General features: G+C 43.8%; 2 protein-coding genes across 2 annotated transcripts; both read right to left on the bottom strand.

Moving 5' to 3' along the window:
- Positions 1–768: 768 nt before the first annotated feature.
- On the bottom strand, positions 769–1728 carry LOC118533699 (olfactory receptor 10H1-like). The gene has a single exon (XM_036089111.1). It carries the CDS (start codon positions 1726–1728, stop codon positions 769–771), a length of 960 nt encoding a protein of 319 aa, XP_035945004.1.
- A 12573-nt stretch (positions 1729–14301) lies between these two features.
- LOC118533664 (olfactory receptor 10H3-like) lies at positions 14302–15246 on the bottom strand. Its single transcript, XM_036089063.2, has one exon. It carries the CDS (start codon positions 15229–15231, stop codon positions 14302–14304), a length of 930 nt encoding a protein of 309 aa, XP_035944956.2. The 5' UTR covers positions 15232–15246.
- Positions 15247–22194: the final 6948 nt, after the last annotated feature.

Genomic DNA, 22194 nt, shown 5'->3' with positions numbered 1-22194 from the left:
GCTCAGCCAACAAAGGCAACACTTGGGGGAGACACCTTTCCACCAAAAATGTGAAGAACGAAAAAAATGAACAATCATTTTCTTCATCAAAAATGCTTTCTTTTCCTCAACATGGTATTCAGAACGAGAGCAATGATGTGTCTGGAGTAGAGGACAATGCTCAGCACACAGTAGGTGCCCAATCACAATTTATGTATTTTGGGCAAAGCAAGTGTCCCTCATTCACATATTTGTGATAAACAATGCACATAAGCTTCCCAACACAGCGATGTGGGCATGACGCCTCCACCCGCCACCCCCAGCCACCCTCAGGCACAGGAACCAGGAGGAAGCTGACATACATGATCAATATTGAGGAGGTTGTGACCCCAGTGAATCCAGGAGGAATGAGGTCACTGAGACTGGGGGAAAGGAGAGAAAACACACCTAGAATTTAGAGTACTTGCCAAGAAGGCAGGTGGGGGAATTCACATAGAAGAATCACCACCAGGTGCACCCGGGTGGCTCAGTCGGTTAAGCGTCTGCCTTCGGCTCAGGTCATGATCTCAGGGTCCTGGGATCGAGCCCCACATCGGGCTCCCTGCTCAGAGGGAAGACTGCTTCTCCCTCTCCCTCTGCTGCTCCTCCTGCTTGTGCATTTTCTCTCTCAAACAAATAAGATCTTACAAAAAAAGAATCATCACCAGTGAAGCATAATCATTCCCATTTTATAGATGGAAGCCTGAGGTGACTCTACCCAACACATCCCCTGCCACAAAAGAAACCACTTCAGGAGCTCTGGGGATCGAGTTTGCTGAGGAAGGTCTTCTTCATGGCAGTCTTCAGCTCCTTGTTCCTGAGACTAAAGATGATGGGGCTGAGGAAGGGTGTGAGGACCGTGTAGGTGATGCCCATCAGGGTGTCTCCTTCCAGAGACTGGGGAGCCTTGGGCTTGAGGTAGATGACAGAAGCAAAGCCATAGTGCACGACCACCACAGTGAGGTGGGAGGCACAGGTGGAGAAGACTTTGTGCCGACCCTCAGCTGAGGGGATCTTCAAGATGGCAGCCACGATGAAGGCATACGAGAGGAGGATGAGGAGAAAGCAGCCCAGCAGGGCAGTGATGCACACCAGACCCACGCCCAGGGCCACTATTGGTACATTAGTTCCACAGGCCAGCTTCAACAGTGGTGGCACGTGGCAGAAGAAATGGTGGACCTCACGGGGTCCACAGAAGTTGAGGTGGAAAATGGCTGTGGTCACCACCAGCCCCATGACCGAGCCACCAGCCCAGGACCAGGCCACCAGGGAGGCACAGCCACGGGGGCTCATGAGCACGTTGTAACGCAGGGGGTGGCAGATGGCCACGTAGCGGTCATAGCCCATGGCAGTGAGCAGGAGGGAGTGGGTGAAGCCGAACATGAAGGAGAAGAACATCTGGCTGACACAGGCCGCAACGGCGATGGTGCGGCTGGTGGAGAGCAGGTTGGCCAGCAGGCGCGGGGTGATGGCCAAGGTGTAGAGGATCTCGGAGGTGGACAGGGCACACAGGAAGAGGTACATGGGCGTGTGCAGGCCGCGATCGCTCCAGACAGTGGCCATGATGAGCAGGTTCCCCAGCAGGGTGAACAGGTACATGAGCAGGAACAGCAGGAAGAAGACTGGCAGGAGATGTGGCGGGAAGGTGGAGAAGCCCACGAGGATGAATTCAGACACGGAGCTGTGGTTCAGGCCCAGCGTGGTGGCCATCACTGGGTGGGGAGAGAGGGAAGGCAGCCCGGTGGGCAGGAGCTCCGGGTCTGCGCTGAGCCCGGCCCGGAAGGACTTCCCGGAGGGAGAGGGGGCCCTCTCCCTGCAGACCATGGCCAGTCCCTCCATGACCTGCTGCTCATGATGACTGTCAGTGATCCTTGGAGCTGCTTGGGGTTCACGGAAGATTGTGAGCCTCAAGTGCATAGTACAGGGCCTAGCGCGTAGTAGGAACTCAGGAAATGATAATAGTAATAGTAATAATAATAATAATAATAATAACTACTATTTTAAAATCTCAGTGGAAGGAACTCAGGGTCTCTATTCAGCCACACCTGGGTTGAGCCCCTCTTCAGAGCTTGTCAATGCCTCCAGCCATGTTTCTAAGTAGGAAGGGAAAATTAAAGGAAAAAGCAACAATTCAGTCTTCTTTTTAAAAAAAGTTATTACGCAAGGGTCTCCAACAAAAATTTTCAAATTGGAACAATCTGGTGCTGGTTGGAATTCCATCTTTGAAAGGTTAATGCACATCTTGCCATTACTATCCCCAGTCTGCTGCATCAACTCGGGGCTGTTTGCAAGGCTTAGCAAGTATTACGTGGTGGCTTTTTTTTTTAATGACAAAACTCTACCATGTTATCCACATGAGTTAAATAAGTTTGAGAAGTTGTTTTAAAACAGTGCTTCCAACAACTACACCAACAGCAACAACATTGGGTTGGTTCCTTAATCTTTTTGAGCCTTAGTTTCCTCATCCCTAAAAGGAAGTTGATCATAATAATATCTAGTTGTTATAAGGATTAAATAAGATTATACATATAATGTACTTACTATAGGGTGTGGAATAGATAATAAACACTGGAGAAGTTAAGAGTGAGGACAAGCATGAGTGACCAGAATCAGATTCTCTTAAAATGTAGCAACTTATGGTTGTATCTCTCTTTTAATTGGGTATTTAAAACATTTACCTCTTTTGTAATTACTGGTGTTTTAAGACTTAATTCTGTCACATTATTTAATACTTGAGCTGTTATGTATATATATTAATGTACATAGCTAATATATACTTACATAGGTATATTTAATCTGTACAAATACACACAGACACATGTACATTCCTATTTACTACACCAAAAGCAAACAAACAAAAAGAAAAAAAACCCAAACACTAAGAGCATGTAATTATCACCATAAAGGACCCTGTGTGAGGCCATAAAGGAAGAGCAGGTACATTCCCAAGTACCAATATTACAAAGACCCAGGTATCTGACCATTTGGCAATGAAACTAAAACTTAATAAGAAGAGGATAACTCAAAATTCCCAAATATTTAGAATGTAAATATTAGGTTGAACCATTTGACATTACCACAGTTACATAGTACTCATTAATCTTCAGGTTGAAAGGAAAATTAAGATGGTTTCACTTATTTGTGGAACATAAGGAATAGCATGGAGGACATTAGGAGAGGAAAGGGAAAAATGAAGGGGGGAATCAGAGGGGAGACGAACCATGAGAGACTATGGACTCTGAGAAACAAACAGGGTTTTAGAGGGGAGGGGGCTGGGGGGATGGGTTAGCCCGGTGATGGGTATTAAGGAGGGCACGTATTGCATGGAGCACTGGGTGTTATATGCAAACAGTGAATCATAGAACACTACATCAAAAACTAGTGATGTACTGTATGGTGACTAATGTAACATAATAAAATAAAATAAAATAAAAAAGAAATACTAAGAAGTGCATGATAATGAAAAGTTGAAATAACTAAATGAAATGGATTGTATCCTGGGATAGAAAAAGGATATGAGTGGAGAGCCAGAAAAATTATAGTAAGATCTGTTGTTTGCTATATAGTGTTATATACCAATGATCATTTCCTGGGTCTGATCATTGTCCTGGGGTTCTGTAAGATCCTGTCATTAGAAGGGGTTGGTGAGGGGAGGATAAGATTTTTTTGTATTATTTTTGCAACTTTTTCATAAGTTTAAAATTCGTTAATAATAAAACATTACAAAATAAGATATCACTCAAAGTTGTACAAAACCTGTCAACAATCTAGGAATTACTTTAAACAAGAACACACAAGAGCTTCATGGAGAACAATTAAACCTCTATTAGATAGAAAACATGACAGATCATATAAATAAATGGATGAAAAGAAAAGACAATATAATAAAGATGTTCATTCTCTCCCATATTTAATCTATACATGCAATGTAATCTTTGCAGAAATATCCAGTAGGATTGCTTGAGAAAGATGATAAACTTATTCCAAAGAGTTTATGAAAAAATAATGACCCATGAATCACCGAGGAAGTCTTGAAATGAAGAGTGAAAAGAGGTGGGGGGGTGGGGGAAATTGCCTTCTGAGATACGGAGACATTCTACAGAGTCTTGGAAACCAAACAGTGTAGGATTAGTGCAAGGACAGACGGATGACCAGTGGTTCCGAATGCAGACCTCCGAAACAGAGCCAGCCATTTGTATATGGTTAAAGTCACACCACAGATCTTTTGGAAAGAGATGAATTGTTTAGGGGTTGCTGTTGAGGAAAGTATCTCTGTACAAACAAAAACCAAAACCAGACTCTCAATATCCCAATGAAAAGAGAATCAAGATAGATTAGTAACATAATTGTGATAGATAAAAACCTAGCTAATGAGAGCAAGTATAACAGGATCTTTGTGCTCTAAGAACAAGAAAGAAGTTCCTTAAACAGAAAAAAAAAAAAAAAGCACAAACCTTAAACAAAAAAGATTGATGCCCTTCTTTACTACATAAATCTTACATCAGATTTGTGAATCATATTAACAAATAGCATCGCGGATAAAGTTAACAGATGACAGAGAGCAGGGAGCTACCTGCAATACAAGTAAGTTCTAGAGTTCTGCTGTACAGCCTAGAGCCTACACTTAACAATACGACAGCGTGCATTAAAAACTTCTTAAGAATAGGGACGCCTGGGTGGCTCAGTCAGTTAAGAGGCTGCCGTTGGTTCGGGTCATGATCCCAGGGTCCTGGGATTGAGTACCACATCGGGCTCCTTACTCAGCAGGGAGCCTGCTTCTCCCTCTGCCTGCCACTCCCACTGCTTGTGTTCCCTCTCTCTCTCTCTCTGACAAATAAATAAATAAAATCTTTAAAAAAAAATAAACTTCTTAAGAATATAGACAACCCTGGGTGTTATACGAAAACAATGAATCATGGATCACTACATCAGAAACGAATGATGTGGGGCGCCTGGGTGGCTCAGTCATTAAGCATCTGCCTTCGGCTCAGGTCATGATCCCAGGGTCCTGGGATCGATCCCCGCATCGGGCTCCCTGCTTGGTGGGAAGCCTGCTTCTCCCTCTCGCACTCCCCCTGCTTGTGTTCCTGCTGTTGCTATCTCTCTCTGTCAAATAAATAAATAAAATCGTAAAAAAACAAAAACAAAAAAACTAATGATGTATTGTATGGTGACTAACATAACATAATAAAATTAAATTAAATTAAAAAAAGAATATAGACAACAATATTGTGTTATAATCATCAAACGTGCTAAGAGATTAGATCTTCATTATTCCTAACACAAAAAAGAAATAATTATTTTGTGACCTGATTAGAAGTGCTAACTATCACTGCAAGGGCAATCATATTACAATATATAAACATACCAACTCAGCATGTTGTACACCTTAAATTGATACAATGTTATCTGTCACTATATTTCACTTTTTTTATTATGTTAAGTTAACCACCATACAGTACATCATTAGGTTTTGATGTAGTGTTCAATGATTCATTAGTTGCATATATGTCAATAAAAAAGAACTTAAGATGATAAATTTTGTTAATGTTATTAACACACAAACACACAGAGGAAGGGGACACAAGGAATCTTTTGGAGTTGATGGGTATGTTTATTACCTTGATTGTGGCGATGGTATCACAATTATAGGCACATATGTCTAAACTCATCAAAATGTATACATTAAATAAATGCAGATTTTTGTATATTATGTATACTTCAGTCAAACAAAAAAAAAAAATCCACTGACAAGAGACCAATATCTAGAATCTACAATGAGAAAAAAGAGAAATGAGAAAACCAAGGAGAAAAAAGACAGGATCATGATAGAAAGCGAGCAATGCGGGGGGGGGGGGGCCACAGGAGATTTACAGCTGAGGAAATGCAATAGGCAAGCAGCAAACAAAGACATGAGCAGTCGATTAGCAATTAGAGGAATTCAATTTAAAACAGCAACACTCTGTGAACAGTGAGTACAGGCATCCCCTTCCACCTGCTAGAGCAGCAAGACTTAGAAAGCTGGATCTGCTATGTGTTGGCCCAGATGTGAGGTAAGTGGACTGCAGTCACTCTCGAGGGTACTTGGTGGTTCATGGCCAGATTAAGGGGACACTTACCCCAAGTCCCACAAACACTGCTCCAAGGTCTCCATCTGAAACTCACACACAGCTCAGTGAAGGGACATGGTCAAGGCCATTCACTGCAGCATTGTCTGTGATGGAGAGAGTCGGGGACAGTCTAAGAGACCCCCATCACCTGAGGGCGTGGAAAAGTAACATGTGGTGTGCGTGAACCATGAAGCTCTAAACAACATATAGGAAAAAAACAAACCTGACATCCACATAGCAACATGGATGGCTCTTAAACTGTAGCTCTGGGTGAAAAATTAGAAAAGAAGTATATGTATTCAGGGCACCTGGGTGGCTCAGTCCGTTAAGCGTCTGCCTTTGGCTCAGGTCGTGGTCCCAGGGTCCTGGGATCGAGCCCCGCATCGGGCTCCCTGCTCTGTGGGAAGCCTGCTTCTCCCTCTCCCACTCCCCCTGCTTGTGTTCCCTCTCTCTCTGAGTCTCTCTCTGTCAAATAAATAAATAAAATCTTAAAAAAAAAAGAAGTATATATATTCATATTTATACCTGTATCACTGATACATATATATCTCAATGATACATGCATATATATAATGATACACATATCTATCATATACATATATTACATACATTTAATGACAAGCTTTCAAGTACTTACCCAGGGGCAGGGCTCACCCCAATATTACAACACTGCTTCCATCCTCCTCACTCCCTCCCCCAGAAGATTGTCATTAAGTTTTATCTCAGATCCATGGTGAGCCAATGCTTGGAGGACCCAGAATCCCATGTGGAAAACGGACAATTGGGCTGAGTGTCAGAATGGGGTCCCTCATACAAGAAAGCAGCATTTGTGGGCTACAGAGGCCTGGGGAAGCCCAGCAATTCCAGGAATACCAGTCTCAACTCCCTCTCTGCCTCATCCCTTGGCCACCTTTCTGACTCTGACTCCCGGCCTCTCTGTGCCGTGGCTAGCCCCGGCTCTGGCCTCATTCCCTGTCTCCTGGTGAACTGTGCCTGCCCACCTCACCTTTCGACTCCACCCCTCTGCTGGCTGCCAGAGTCCATCCTCTGAGACACATGCACCTTGTGGAGTCATGCCAACCCACGGTTCAAATCCTGTGTCCTCACCATGTGTTGGGATAACCAGAGAACTGCCCTCATGGGTTCCCTGTGGGGATTTGATGCCAAGTGATTAGCACAGAGAAAGTTCTCAAGGAATGCTAGTTGGCATTGTGGTCATTTTTTATCGTCATTATTGGGCTGGTTGTCAGTCACCTTTCTCTTCCAGGTGATGCATATTGGTGCCAAACCCTGTTCTGGGGTACCCTTTGTCTACACTGTGAATGCCCCCTACCCCAGGGGTATGTGCTCCAAAATGTATAAATGGTACCAAAAAAGGGGGTCTCTCTTGGCTCTGTGTCTCTGTCTGGCACTTGTTCTGTGTCACCCTTCCCAGAACAGCACCTGTGCAATACTCTCCATGGGGCGGGGGGTGTCTCCAAGTGACCTGTATAGGTGTGACTTAAGGGAGGAGAAAGGCCAAGCCCTCATCCTACCTATGGGCTCTCAGCCAGAACCCCAAGCCAGGGCACACTTGGGCTAGCTCCCACATCCTGCCCCTGTGCCCTTCTTTACTCCTCGAAGGGACACTATTCAACCCACTCAGCTCTCTCTGCTTATGCACCTGTGTCAGAGACTCAAGATCGGGCTCCCAGGAGCATAAGCAGACAGAGCTGAGCACCGACACACAGATACACATGGGTTCTGAAATACACACTGGCAGTGAAACCCAGGAGACACTCGGCCAGGAACAGAGACACTGTTGCTCATTCTGCACCCCTCCACTGAGAACGAACCAGGTGCCCGGAGCTTGTATGGGACGGAGATAAGCCAGAGACACATAAACAAGGGTACCATGGTGGGTTAAATAGCATCCCCCTCCAATTCATGTCCACTGGAATGTCAGAACGTGACCTTATTTGGAAATAGGGTCTTTGCAGATGTAATCAAGGTAAGGATCAAGGTGAGATCATCCTGGATACAGGTGGGCCCTAAATCCAATGACTGGTGTCCTCACAGGAATAGGAAGGGACACACAGAGGGAAGCAGGCTATATGAAGACAGAGGCAGAGGCCAAGGAATGCCTGGGGCTGCCAGAAGCTGAACGAGGCCAGGAAAGATTCTCCCCTAGAGCCTTTGGAGGGAGCGTGACCCAACCAATACATTGGGTTTAGACTCTAGCCTCCACGACTGTGAGAGAATAAATTTCTGTTGTTTAAAGCCACCTGGTTGTGGGACTTTGTCACAGCAACCACAGGAAATGAATATGGACAAACACAAGTGCACATACACAAACAGTGCATGCAGAAGCACACACAGCACCGCATAAATGAAGAAACACATGTACATGGTGACAAACTCAGTGTCACCCTCTGGCTCAAGACCACTCTCCCCACGCCTGGTACAGAGAACGTTTCCTGCCGGGGAATGGACCCTGGCATCCCTGACTGCTGTGGGTCCAGGCTTTGGGGGAAGGAGGCAGTGTGGGCAGTAGATGGACTCAGTGCGGGATCAGGTTACTGGGACTGTAACCCCTCCTCCACCCCATCGCCCTCCCAGCCCCCTTCCTCCAACCAGAGCCTCCCTCTGCTTTGGCTTTCCATGGTCCCCATGCTTTCTCCCTTCCAGCTCCCCTCGCTCTTGCCACCTGTTCCTGGAAAACATTGCTTGAAAGAGAGTTCCTCTTGCCTTGCTTGCAGACTGTCCGCCTGGGATGCCCTGTTTGCAGCCGGGCCTGGGGCTAGGCCTCCTGCCACGTGCGGGGCCAACGGTGAGCCAGGGCCACAGGTAAGCCAGGCGGGAGCTTTATCTCCCTGGTGCCCTCCCCTGTGGCGGATTCCCAGAGGTCTCTCCCCAGAGTCTGGGATGCAGGATGCCAGCTCTTCGAAGTCCAAGGAGGATGGCTGGGGCCCTGGGAATGCCCCTTCTTCTCTGGATCTTTCTCTCTCTTTCCTTCCTCCATCTCTCCCTCAGGTCCTTCCTCCCTTCTTTCCTTCATCCCTCCCTTCTTGTCTTTCATGCTCTCTCCCTCCCTCCTTCCTCCATCCATCACATCTTCACTGAGCTCTAGCTAAGGAACTTGGTCTGAATCTTGGAACCCAAAAAGAACACTGCTGTAGCCCTAAAAGAGCCCTCTGTCTAGGGAGAAGCAGAGCTGGATGCAGTCGTATTACATTATATAAAATGCAACAGTATAACAATGTGTTATAATCTATAGCATATTGTAATTGCACAAGAACATTATTTACTCTTTACATTGAGTTGTTCACTCAATTTACAAATATTTAATAAACTCCTACTATGTGCCAAGCAAGCTTTTCCTTTTTGATACTATTTCAAAGTTCTTTCTTTGTTTTTAAAATTAGTGCCAAAAGGGAAAGGCATTATAATTTGTAAATGAAATTACACATCTTATAACCCATTAGCTTAGTAGTTGGAGCTACTTAGGCTTTAGCTGCAAGACTATTGTTATAGTACCAAGGAAAAAATGTTATATGTGCAATAAGATTGTGCATTTAAAAAAAATAGAAATAAGCAGTAAAAAGATGAGTTCAAAACATACTGTAACATTATTACATATGTTATATAATATATACTCGTATGTATATAGCACACAGATATGTATACACATCCATCCTGGTAGTTCTCTGGAGAACTCTGACTAATCCACAAATCCAAAAGAAAAAGAAGCCTTGTACAAATGTCACGTTTCCATCTAAAAAGATGAGTTCCAGATCTCCGGATCCCTGGTGGTTTTTCCTTTGTGGAAGTATTTCCACCAGGTCAGGCCCTGCAACTCAGCGTTCTCTCTGATGATGTGCATGTTCATGTATCCTTATTATAACGCAGAGGACCCATCACACAGGAGTTTTAGCATCTCTTCAGAGCTCACACGGTCCACACCAAGCACCGAGAATGTTGCTGGTATCCTCCAGTTCCTACTCCGCTGAGTTCATTAGGTGTAGACTATATGCCCCGGGCTGGGTACCTTACAGCTTCATGGTCACATGTATCTTCATAACACACCCCAAGGGCCTTGCTGCCAATGAGCAAATCCTACAGCTGGGCTATCAGGGCTCCTTCACCTTTGCTGATGGACTTCCAAGGATACTCAACCCTTCTCATGAGCGATCTCAATGCCCTAAGTCTTCTCCATAGAGAAGAATGACCTAAGAATCTGGCTTGAAACTAATTTTGTCATGAAACCAAATCACACAGAATGACAGGATGCCGTTTCACGGGTCAGTTTTCTAGGGCTGCTGTAACAAAGCACATAAACCTAGTGACTTAAAGCCACACACATCTATCCTCCTCTATGCTGGAGGCCGGAAGAAAAAATCAGAGTCACCAGGTGAGAGTCAAGGTGTGAGCAGGGCCGCGTCCTTCGGAGGATCCAGGGGAGAATCTGTCTTCTGCTTTCCCAGCTTCCAGAGGCAGCACGCATTCCTTGGCACAAGGTTCCTGGCTCAGTTACTCCGATGCCTCCTTCCATTGTCACATCCCCTACTTTTCTCTGTGTCTGACCCTTCCTGTCCCCTTTTAGAAGGACACTTGCAATTATATCAGGCCCATCTGGATGATCCGGGGTAATTCTGTTTCAGATCCTTAATTGCATCTCATCTGCATGCAGTCCCTTTTGCTGGGTAAGGGAACATAGTCACAGGCTCTGGAAAAGGACATGTTAGGTAGCATTAGTCATTAAGACCAATAATTCTAAAATAATGAAATGGAACCCAAGGGTCTCATTGTCCGTGTTGATGTGACAAAGTGTCTCTGTAACTTCTCTGGAGTCAATGGTTCTCTCTGGCTGTGTGAGAGGGGTGTGTGCCTGGGGCTGCACCTGCCCTCTTTCCTGAAAGGTGTCTATTCCTTCTAATGACAGCTTTTCCCTCCCAGTCAGGACCACACTTCTCTCTGCAGGCACCTGAGAGGGATGCATTCCTGATCACCAACTGCACACACATGCAGATTGTAATGGATTCCTGCTTCACACTTCAGGGCAGAGTGGCTGGGGACAAATCATCTCTCAGATTTGCATTTTCTGCATTTTTTTTTTTTAACATGTAGTGTTTTATTAGTTTCAGAGGTAGAGGTCAGTGATTCGTCAGTCTTATATAACACCCAGTGCTCATCACCACACATGCCCTCCTTAATGCCCATCACCCAGTTACCCCATCCCCTCACCCCCTCCCCTCCAGCAACCCTCAGTTTCTTTACTATGATTAAGAGTCTCTTATGGTTTGTCTCCCTGTCTGATTTTTTAAAAAATTTATTTGACAGAGAGAGACACAGCGAGAGAGGGAACACAAGCAGGGGGAGTGGGAGAGGGAGAAGCAAGCCCCCGGCAGAGCAGGGAGCCCAATGCGGGGCTCATGACCTGAGCTGAAGGCAGACGCTTAACGACTGAGCCACCCAGGCACCCCTCCCTGTCTGATTTCGTCTTGTTTTATTTTTCCCTCTCTTCCCCTATGCTCCTCTGTTTTGTTTCTTAAATTCCATGTATGAGTGAAATCATATGATAATTGTCTTTCACTCTTTTATATATATATACCCACACCTTCTTTATCCATTCATCTGTTGATGGACATCTGGGCTCTTTCCATAGTTTGGCTATTGTGGACATTGCTGCTATGAACATGGGTGCAGGTGCCCCTTCAAATCACTATGTTTGTATCCGTTGGATAAATACCTAGTAGTGCAATTGCTGGGTCGTAAGGTAGCTCTATTTTTAACTTATTGAGGAACCTCCATACTGTTTTCCAGAGTGGCTGTACCACTTTGCATTCCCACCAACAGTGTAAGAGGGTTCCCCTTTCTCTGCATCCTCACCAACATCTGTCATTTCCTGATTTGTTAAATTTAGCCATTCTGACCAATGTGACATTCTATCTCATTGTGTTTTTGATTTGCATTTCCCTGATCCTGAGTGATGTTGAGCATTTTTTAGTATGTCTGTTGGCCATTTGTATGTCTTCTTTGGAGAAATGTCTGTTCATGTCTTCTGCCCATTTTTTATGGATTCTTTGTTCTTTGGGTTTTGAGTTTGATAAGTTCTTTATAGATTTTGGATACTAGCCCTTTATCTGATAAGACATTTGCAAATATCTTCTCCCATTCTGTTGTTTGCCTTTTGGTTTTGTTGACTGTTTCCTTTGTTGTGCAAAAGCTTTTTATCTTGATGAAGTCCCAATAGTTCATTTTTGCCCTTGCTTCCCTTGCCTTTGGCGATGTGTCTAGCAAGAAGTTGCTGCGGCCCAGGTCACAGAGGTTACTGCCTATGCTCTCTAGGATTTTGATGTATTCCTATCTCACCTTTAGGTCTATCATCCATTTTGAATCTATTTTTGTGGTTGGTGTAAGAGAATGGTCCAGTTTCATTCTTCTGCATGTAGCTGTCCAATCTTCCCAGCACCATTTGTTGAAGAGACTGTCTTTTTTCCATTGGATATTCTTTTTTTTTTTTTTTTCAGTATTGAAGGCTTTTATTTTTGCCATATACATGAGGGAAAAGAAGAAAGTGCTGATGGTCCTCCTCTGACTTACAGAGCAATTTTTAATGTATTTATATTGTTTAGAAACAGCAATCTTTCAATTTTAATATTATTTCTAAGGCAAGAAATTATTGGGATGACGAATCAGAGTTATGGGTTTCTCTTTAAAGTTTACTTTCTCAGAATATGACAACAATTTCTAAAGTCTTTGGAATTTCTCTTTTTTTTATCATGTTCAGTTAGCCACTGTATAGTACATCATTAGTTTTTGAACTAATGATTCATTAGATGCATATAACACCCAGTGCTCATCACAACATGTGCCCTCTTCAATACCCTGTTACCCCATCGCCCCACCCCCCTCCCCTCTGAAACCCTCAGTTTGTTTCCCGGGTCCATAGTCTCTCATGGTTCGTCTCCCTCTCTGATTTCTCCTGCATTTCAAAAATGTGAATAATAATAGACGTGGGTCATATCTAAATGTGCAAAAGTAATAATTTATTTTGAGATTTAGAAAAGTGAATGCACAGGAAACCCTTCCCACAACATTTGGCAAGCAGCAGGCACTCATATGTGATAGCCATTCTTACATTTATTATTATAAAACATCTTCTGCCTGCAGCCCAAATATCTGGACACAGCTTTGAGTAAGAATTTACACCAATGGAAAGCCCTCTCCCTCACATATATGCTTCTCAAACCCCAGCATGGAAGTCAGACAGACCTCCACGTGACTCCTTCATTCAGGTGTTGTATGACCTCCACCAACATTTCTCATCTGCATATTAGGAGTACTCATATCCTGACCTCTCTTTGTGCCATCTTGGCATAACACTGTGCCTACAACACATCCCCCAGATAGACTCAAGGAAACACAGGAATGAGAATTTGCTGTTTACTGAAGGTAATGTGGGAGGAAAGGGAAAAGGACTTCCGTAAGATGTCAGATAACAACCCACTTTTAACATTCTGTATGTTCTTACCTAATCACTGAACTGTCTCCCCTTTGTCTGTTTCTGCCTCTCTGTCTCTTTCTTTCTCCACTTCACATTCTGACATACTTGACTAAACTCAGATCAACATAGAAACCTCCTTAGGGTCTATACCCTCCAAAGACATTGAGGAACTATTAACAGTCAACCATCTCCTTGGAGACAAATAGTTTATGTTCTTTTGTGCATATGTTATAATTAAAAGATAATGCTTATACAACACTGGACAAAGTGTCTGATAAGAAAAGCCCCAATGCTGGTGGTCTCTATTATTATGCTTATTTCTGTTTATCATTATGGTGGAGGAGGGAAGGTCCTCCCTTGCTTGTCCATTCAAGAAAAACCATTAGCATCCATGCCCAGACATATCCATGTGATGTCTCCCACCAATCCAGAGGTAGACAACACATATTTAGACAGAGGTAATGGGACGGAGTTCATCACACAGGGTCAAGACAAGAGATAGAGTCTATGCAAGAGGGGGTAACATATTGGGGAAAAAAAAATACATAGCCTGCTCCAACACTTTTGGATGCATCCAACAATACCTATTCAGTATTTTCATACACTGAATTCCTACAACAGTCTTATGGAGAGAGTCGGTATTATTGTCAGCCCTGCTATCATATTTCCTCATGACCAAACTGGCCATCAGGAGCTAAGGGGACTGAATTTTCTCTGGAAGCTTTTCTTTATGGCATTCTTGAGCTCCTTATTCCTGAGGCTGAAAATGATTGGGCTGAGAAAGGGAGTGAAGATTGTATAGGTGGTGGCCATCAGAGTGTTACTGTCCATAGAATGGGGACCCTTGGGCTTGAGGTAGATAATGGAGGCAAAACTGTAGTGCACAATGACCACAGTGAGGTGGGACACACACGTGGAGAAGGTCTTGTGCCTGCCCTCAGCTGAGGGGATCCTCAGTATGGCAGCCACAATGAAGACATAGGAGAGGATGATGAGGAATAAACAGCCCATCAGAGCTGTGACACACACCAGGATCACACCCAAGGTGACAGAGGATGTCTCCTTCCCACAGGCCAACTTTAGGAGGGAAAGGACATGGCAGCCAAAATGGTGGATCTCATTAGACCCGCAGAAGGTGAGGTGAAAAACTATCAGGGTCACCATCATCCCCATGATGGAGCCACCAGCCCAGGACCAGAACACTAGATGGGCACAGGTGCGGGTGCTCATGAGCACATTGTACCACAGGGGGTGGCTGATGGCCACGTAACGGTCATAGCCCATGACGGTGAGCAAGAAGGAGTGGGTGAAGCCGAATGTGAAGGAGAAGAACATCTGGCTGGCACAGGCCACAAAGGTGATGGAGCGGCAGGTGGAAAGCAGGTCAGTCAACAGGCGTGGGGTGATGGTCAAGGTGTAGAGGATCTCAGAGATGGACAAAGCACACAGGAAGAGGTACATGGGTGTGTGCAGGCTGCGCTGACTCCTGACAGTGGCCATGATGAGCAGGTTCCCCAGCAGCGTGAACAGGTACATCAGCAGGAACAGCAGGAAGAAGACGGGCAAGAGATGCTGTGGGAAGTTGGAGAAGCCCACGAGGATGAATTCAGACACCATGCTATAGTTCTGACCAGCCACAGATGCTGCATCTGGTGAGACCAGAAAAGGAATGAAAGTACATGGCTTACTCCATGAAAGAAAAGCGTAGTTCAGCATCAGAAAACCTATCATGTGGTTAGTCACATGAATAAGCTAAAAAGAAAATGTCATGTAATTATATCAATCTAGGCAGCAGTCCTGGATTACTAAAGTTCAATTCCTATTTATGATTTTAAAAATTGATATATAGTTGATATATAACATTGCATTATTTTAGATATACAGCATAATGATATATGCACATATGTTAAAGATTTTTAAAAAGCTTCTTCTCAACATAAAATCGACTAGGACTTTCTTAGCTGACTAAGAATATATGCTGCAAAACTAGCAAATAGTACACGAAGTGGGGAAGCAGGGGTGCATTGTTTTAGAATCAGGAAAATCCAAGGTTACTCACTTTCTCTGCTTCTCATTAGCAGGGAACAGAAAGCCAGGAGTGGTGCTTGAGGAAAGATATAGAAAGAAGGAATATCAGGATCAAAAGGGAAGAGATGTGATCATCTACCTACAAAAGTAAAAGAATGAAGGTGGAACATATTTGAGCAAAGACAGAACGCAAGTTGCAGAAGACTAGATCAACTTCCCAAACTCACAGTATTTCCCATAGAATTGCACCTATAATAATCACGTTAAAGATAGAATTTAAGGAAAACAAAGGATAACATTACCGATAGTGATAGTGGCCTCAGGATTTTTTTACACTAGAAACCTATTGAGTCCCTTAGAGGGCGTTTGTTTGAGAGAGCTATAACTCTCCATTCTTACCATATTAGTAATTAAAACTGAGATTCTTTGAAAACATTTAGTTATTAACACATTTAAAAGGACAATAATCAACCTTTGATACAACCTAAAGGAACAATCAACTCATGTTAATATAAGGAACATTTTAGAAAAGTAACTGCATTTAAAAAAACTCATTTAGTAGCAATGTCTGCAATAGCCAAACTGTGGAAAGAGCTGAGATGCCCTTCAACAGATGAATGGATAAAGACATGGTCCCTATATACAATGGAATATTACTCAGCCAACAGAAAGGATGAATACCCAACTTTTACATCAACATGGATGGGACTGGAGGAGATTATGCTAAGTGAAATAAGTCAAGCAGAGAAAGTCAATTATCATATGGTTTTACTTATTTGTGGAACATAAGGAATAACATGGAGGATATTAGGAGAAGGAAGGGAAAAATGAAGAGGGGGAAATTGGAGGGAGAGATGAACCATGAGAGACTATTGACTCGGAGAAACAAACTGAGGGTTTTAGAGGGAAGGGGGGTAGGGGAATGGGTTAGCCCAGTGATGGGTATTAAGGAGGGCACATACTGCCTGGAGCACTGGCTGTTATACGAAAACAATGAATCATGGATCACTACATCAAAAACTAATGATGTATGGTGACTAACAAAACATAATAAAATAGAATTTAAAAAAACTCATTTAGTGAGAGGTGTGGCTTTGTTTTACATTTTAGCAAATTTGTCCAATGCTGGCTGGCTGGGCGACGAGATGATGCTTGTATCTGCTTCTTCATTCAGCCTGTGGCAATATGTGGTTTTAGTTGAAGCATATGACAAAAATACATCCTCACCTTCATTGGAAAAGTGAGGACCTGATGGCCCCCCAAAAGGGTCTCCAGGGCCCCAGGGATTCTCATATCACACTTTGAAAGCCTCTGGTTTAAAATATCTAGGAATGAACCAAGCACATGTAATATCTCCAAGGACAGAAATTTTAACCTCGGATAGATATGCAGAAGATGGTCTGGATACATGGAAAATATGGAAACCAATGTGCTCTCTTGGATGGGATGAGCTAATAGAGCAATTATGTCAGTTCTTTCCCAAATTTTATTCAGTGCAACTGCATTTACAATTTAAGAAGTTAAATTTAAGAACTTTCTTAAACTTCTTTCTAAAAAATAAAGTCAGCAAAAAGCTATACTGGTCTTCTAAAAATAGAGTACACGAGAGATAGAGATATCCCTCCCCACATTGAGACTCACTATAGACTCGAAATCATTTAAAAAAGTGTGACAATGGAACAGATGTGTATGATATGCATGATACATGGATCACGCTGGTTGGGTATCTCAGAAAATATCCCTGCCTGACTCTAAACCCAATATGTGATAAAGGTGGGAGCACAAGTCAAACGGAAAAAAAATGGATTGTTTACAGGTTTGTGGTGGGAAAACTGTTGATTTTATGAAGCAGTGCAAATCTGAATTCCCGCCTAAGACAACACCCAAAGTGGATGGATTTCACACACAAGATGAAATATAAAGTTAATAGAAGGTGTAAGAGAATAACTTTGCGATCTTAGAGTGAAGAAGGACTTCTTAACCAAAGCTCAACAGCACAAATATTAAGGTGATGTGGAGAAAGGGGAACTCTTTTACATTGTTGGTGGGAAGGCAAACTGGTGCAGCCACTCTGGAAAACAGTATGGAGGTTCCTCAAAAAGTTAAAAACGGAACTACCCTATATCCAGCAATTGCACCATTACATATTTACCCAAAGAACACAAAAATACTGATTCAAAGGGATGCATGCACCCCGATGTTTATAGCAGCATTATCTGCAATAGCCAAATTATGGAAACAGCTCAAGTGTTGGATAAAGAAGATGTGGTTTATATACACAATGGAATATTATTCAGCCATCAAAAAGAATGAAATCTTGCCATTTGTAACAACATGGATGGAGCTAGAGAGTATTATGCTAAGTGAAATAAGCCAGTTAGGGAAGACAAATACCATATGATTTCACTCATATATGGAATTTAAGAAACAAACAAAGAAGCAAAGGGAAAAAAAAGAGAGAGAGAGTGAGAGGCAAACCAAGAAAGAGACTCTTAACTATAGAGAAAAAATTTTGGTTACCAGAGGGGAGAGGGATGGGGGGTGGGAGAAATAGGTGATTGGATTGAGGAGTGCACTTGTTGTGATGAGTACTGGGTGTTGTATGGAAGTGTTGAATCAGTATACTGAACACCTGAAACTAATACTACACCATATATTAACTAGGGAGACTGAAATAACAACTTGAAAATACACGAAATGTGTATATATATGTTTTATGTATAAAGGAGCATTTGAATTTCAAAAGCGTATCTTCTGTAAGTGCTGATGCCATTCTCTGGAGATAAATGTTAACTGCTCAGGAAAGGAAACAGACATGAAAATTTCCCCAAGGATTTTGTTCAACAAAGGATATCAAGGATCCATGAACAGGCAGTTGGAATCTGGGAAAAGAGCCTTTGCATTGCTGAAAATTGACCAGGAAATACTATCTAGAAGAAATAACCAGTTACATCCAGAAGGAGAAATCACAATGCAGAAATGAGCCAAGGATATGAGCACAGAAATCACAGAAGGAGTAACATAGACACACCAAAGGATGGATTTAAGACAAGGAAAGAACAGAGGAAAATGATCATGGACTTTCACTGTATACCTGTTCATTTCCCGACTAGAAAGTGCCCACTGCTAATCGAAATATGGAGAGAAAACATGGCCTGTTAGTGAGAACCAAGAATGCAGAAGAACAGACTTCACTTGCTCTGTGCACCAGACATGTGCTCCTGAGCATCTATCTCTATTGCTCACACCTGTCTGAAGGAAGCATGTCAGAGGCTATTTAGGTAGCATTGCTTGTAGTGGGGAAATGGACAAGCCTGCTTGGGAACTGTAACTGGGAAGAGGGCAGGTCACATGGGCTGGATGCAACTGTTAGAGCCCCAGGCAAGAGTCTGATGCACACACAGCAGCGTAAATGAACCTGTAAAATGGTCTTGAGTGAAAGAAGCAAAGGCAATGAATGCTCTAGCATAATTCCATTGGGCACATGAAAAACAGAGCACCTGAAACTACTTTGGATGATGCTGGAAGAGTGTATACATGTCACTATACATTTCTCAAAACCCACAGAATGGGTAGCACAGTCAACCCTAATATAACCTATGAGGTGAGTTAATAAATATGTATCCATATTCACCAACTGGAACAAATGGAACACAAGAATACCAGATTGTACAACCATTAGCAACAACCCTGGCCTCAACCCACCAAATACCAGTAGCATCTCCTCCCTCCCCATGAGCTCTGACAACCAAAAGATCCTCCAGGCATGTACAAACATTTGGAGTTGAGGGGCAGAATCAGCCCCAACAAGAATGCAGACTTAGAAGCTGCAAAGGGCACTAGGATGGGTGAGAACCCAAGACCCAGAATGGGCAACCTGAGAAGACACCCAGCAGCTGCCCAAGGCCACGAGCCTGTCTTATGACCCTTCTCCCAGGTCCTGTCCTCATCCCTAGTCTGGATCTTGCTCCCCATAACTGTCCGAGAATTGCCACCTACCCTGTCCTTCCTGGTCCCCCTCAGCCTGCACAGCCTCTTCCAGGAAGCAGCCAGCAGGGGAGGGCAGAAGAAGCTCTCCTGCCTGTGGCTGTCAACAGCACACAGGGGCAGGTGTGGGGCCAGACCTTGGGGCTCCTGGAACTGATGCTGTGTGCTTTATCCCTGCTGCAGCTTCCCAGCAGGCTGCTCCCCAGGGCCTCCCTAGGACACCAACCTGCAAGGCTGCCCTCAGGGTCTGGAGAGACCAGGAGGATCATCAGAGGGCCTCCAGGGACCTGCAGCCTCTACTCCTTCCTCCAACACAACCAAGGCTCCCGCTTCTCTCTGCCCAGAGAGCCCCAGACCCTGCTGAGGACTAGGAGCTCCCAGTCTTGGGGGAGACAGGGCAAGATTAGATGTCCTCAAGTTCTGGGGTCAGGGCAGGGTCAGAGGGAAGGCAGGAGCTGAGCAGGCCAGAGTGGGAATCCAGGGCTCTGCCCTGGGATCAAGGCAGCTGGAAGCCTTCCCAGAATAAGGGTAATTTAGAGCTGGGTCTTGGAGACTGGTTTCTCTTGGTCAATGGAAGTGTTTAGTGTCTTCTGAACAAACTGGATAGCCCCACTTCTCCTCTTGGTGGATTTACCCTATCTCTTTTCTCATGGTGATCCAGCCAGAGAATCCACCTTAGTATGTGCATCCTTGGACTCTATAACACATTTGGTCTTTGTCTGGTTCCTGAGACACAGCCCCTAAGACCCTGTCTCAAGAGTGAGAATAGTGGCTTCTGTATGTTAATGAGATGAGTGGTGGCTGGGGGCCCCACCTCTCCTGTGGTCAAGTTCTTCCCTATCCCTGTTGTCCTGGTGGTCCAAGCCAAAGAATCCACATTAACATATGCCTCTCTGTGAGCTAATCAAACTAATATTCGGTCTCTTGTGTGTCTTTGTTTACTGACCCTCTCATGAGAGTCTTTGTATGTTCACGAGATGACTGGTGGCTGTGGGTTTAACATTACAAAGCATCTTCTCCCTCCAACTCCAATATCTGGCCTCATATTTGAGTAATAGTTTAGATCCATGGAAGGACTCCTTTCCAGATGCGCAGACATATGCTTTTCCAAACCCTCAGCATAGGAATCAGACAAGCTTAATGTTCCATGTGACCCCCTTCATTCATGTGTTGTGTGACCTCCACCAACATTTCTCATCTGCATAATAATAGTACACATACCTCTCTTCTGCTATCTTGATATAGCACTGTGCCCTCCAACACATCCCCTAGATAGAGTCAAATAAACATAGGAATGAGAACTTGATGTTTTACTGAAAGTAATGTGGTGGATAAAGAAGATGTGGTCCATATATTCAATGAAATATTACTCAGCCTTTTCAGAAAAGATGAATACCCACCACTTGCATCGACATGGATGGAACTGGAGGGAATTATGCTAAGGGAAATAAGTCAAGCAGAGAAAGACAATTATCGTATGGTTTCACTTATATGTGGAACATAAGGAATAGCATGGAGGACATTAGGAGAAGGAAGGGGAAAATAAAGGGGAGGAAATCAGAGGGGGAGAAAAACCGTGAGAGACTATGGATTCCGGGAAACATGAAACTGAGGGTTTCAGAGGGGAGGGAGGTGGGGGGATGGGTTAGCCTGGTATGGGTATTAAGGAGGGCATGTGTTGCATGGAGCACTGGGTATTATATGAAAATAATGAATCATGGAACACTACATCAAAAACTAATGATGTAATGTGTGGTGACTAACATAATAAAATAAAATTAATTAAAAAAAAGAAAGTAATGTGGGGAAAAGGGAAAGGGATTTCCATAAGATGTCAGACAGCAACACATTTTTAATATTCTGTATGTTCTTATCCTAACACTGAACCCTCTCTTCCCTCCACTCTCTCCCTCTCCCTCCCTCCCTCCCTGCCTCCCTCTTTCTCTTTACTTCACATTCAGACATCCTTCACTCAACTCAGATCAACATAGAAACTTCCTTAAGGTCAACCCCCCCCCCCCCAAAGACAGCAGGAACTATAAAGAGTCAGCCATCTTCTTGGAGACGAATAATTTATTTTCTCTTGTGCATTTGTTATAATTAAAAATAATACTTATACAACGCTGGACATAGTGCCTGATAAGAAAAGCCCCAATGATGATGGCATTCATTACGATGCTTACTCCTGTTATCCTTATGGAGGAGGAGGGGAGGGTCTGCCCTCCTTGTCCATGCAAGAAGAACCCTGTGTATCAGTGTCCAGACATGTTCTTGTGATGCGCCCCACCAGCCCATAGGTAGATAACACATTCTTCGACAGAAGTAATGGGATGGACTTCGTCACATGGGGTCAAGAAGTAGAGATGGTGATCACTAGAGGCTATGCACGAGGGAGGCAAACAAACTGAAGAAAAACAAACACCTACCATGCATCCAACACCTATGGATGCATCCAACAATACCTGTTTAGTATTCTTATATATTGAATCTCTACAACAGTCCTATGGAGAGAGTCAGTATTATTCCCAGCCCTGCTATCATATTTCCTCACCACCAAGCTGGCCA

This window comes from Halichoerus grypus, chromosome 1 (genome assembly GCF_964656455.1).
Source record: "Halichoerus grypus chromosome 1, mHalGry1.hap1.1, whole genome shotgun sequence".
NCBI lineage: Eukaryota > Metazoa > Chordata > Mammalia > Carnivora > Phocidae > Halichoerus > Halichoerus grypus.
Note: the sequence above shows the minus strand (reverse complement) of the source record. Positions and strands in the feature narration are given on the sequence as shown.

Bases quoted from the DNA above. Each gene is read 5' to 3' on its own strand.
- LOC118533699 (XM_036089111.1), bottom strand. From the start codon at position 1,728: ATGGCCACCACGCTGGGCCTGAACCACAGCTCCGTGTCTGAATTCATC.
- LOC118533664 (XM_036089063.2), bottom strand. From the start codon at position 15,231: ATGGTGTCTGAATTCATCCTCGTGGGCTTCTCCAACTTCCCACAGCAT.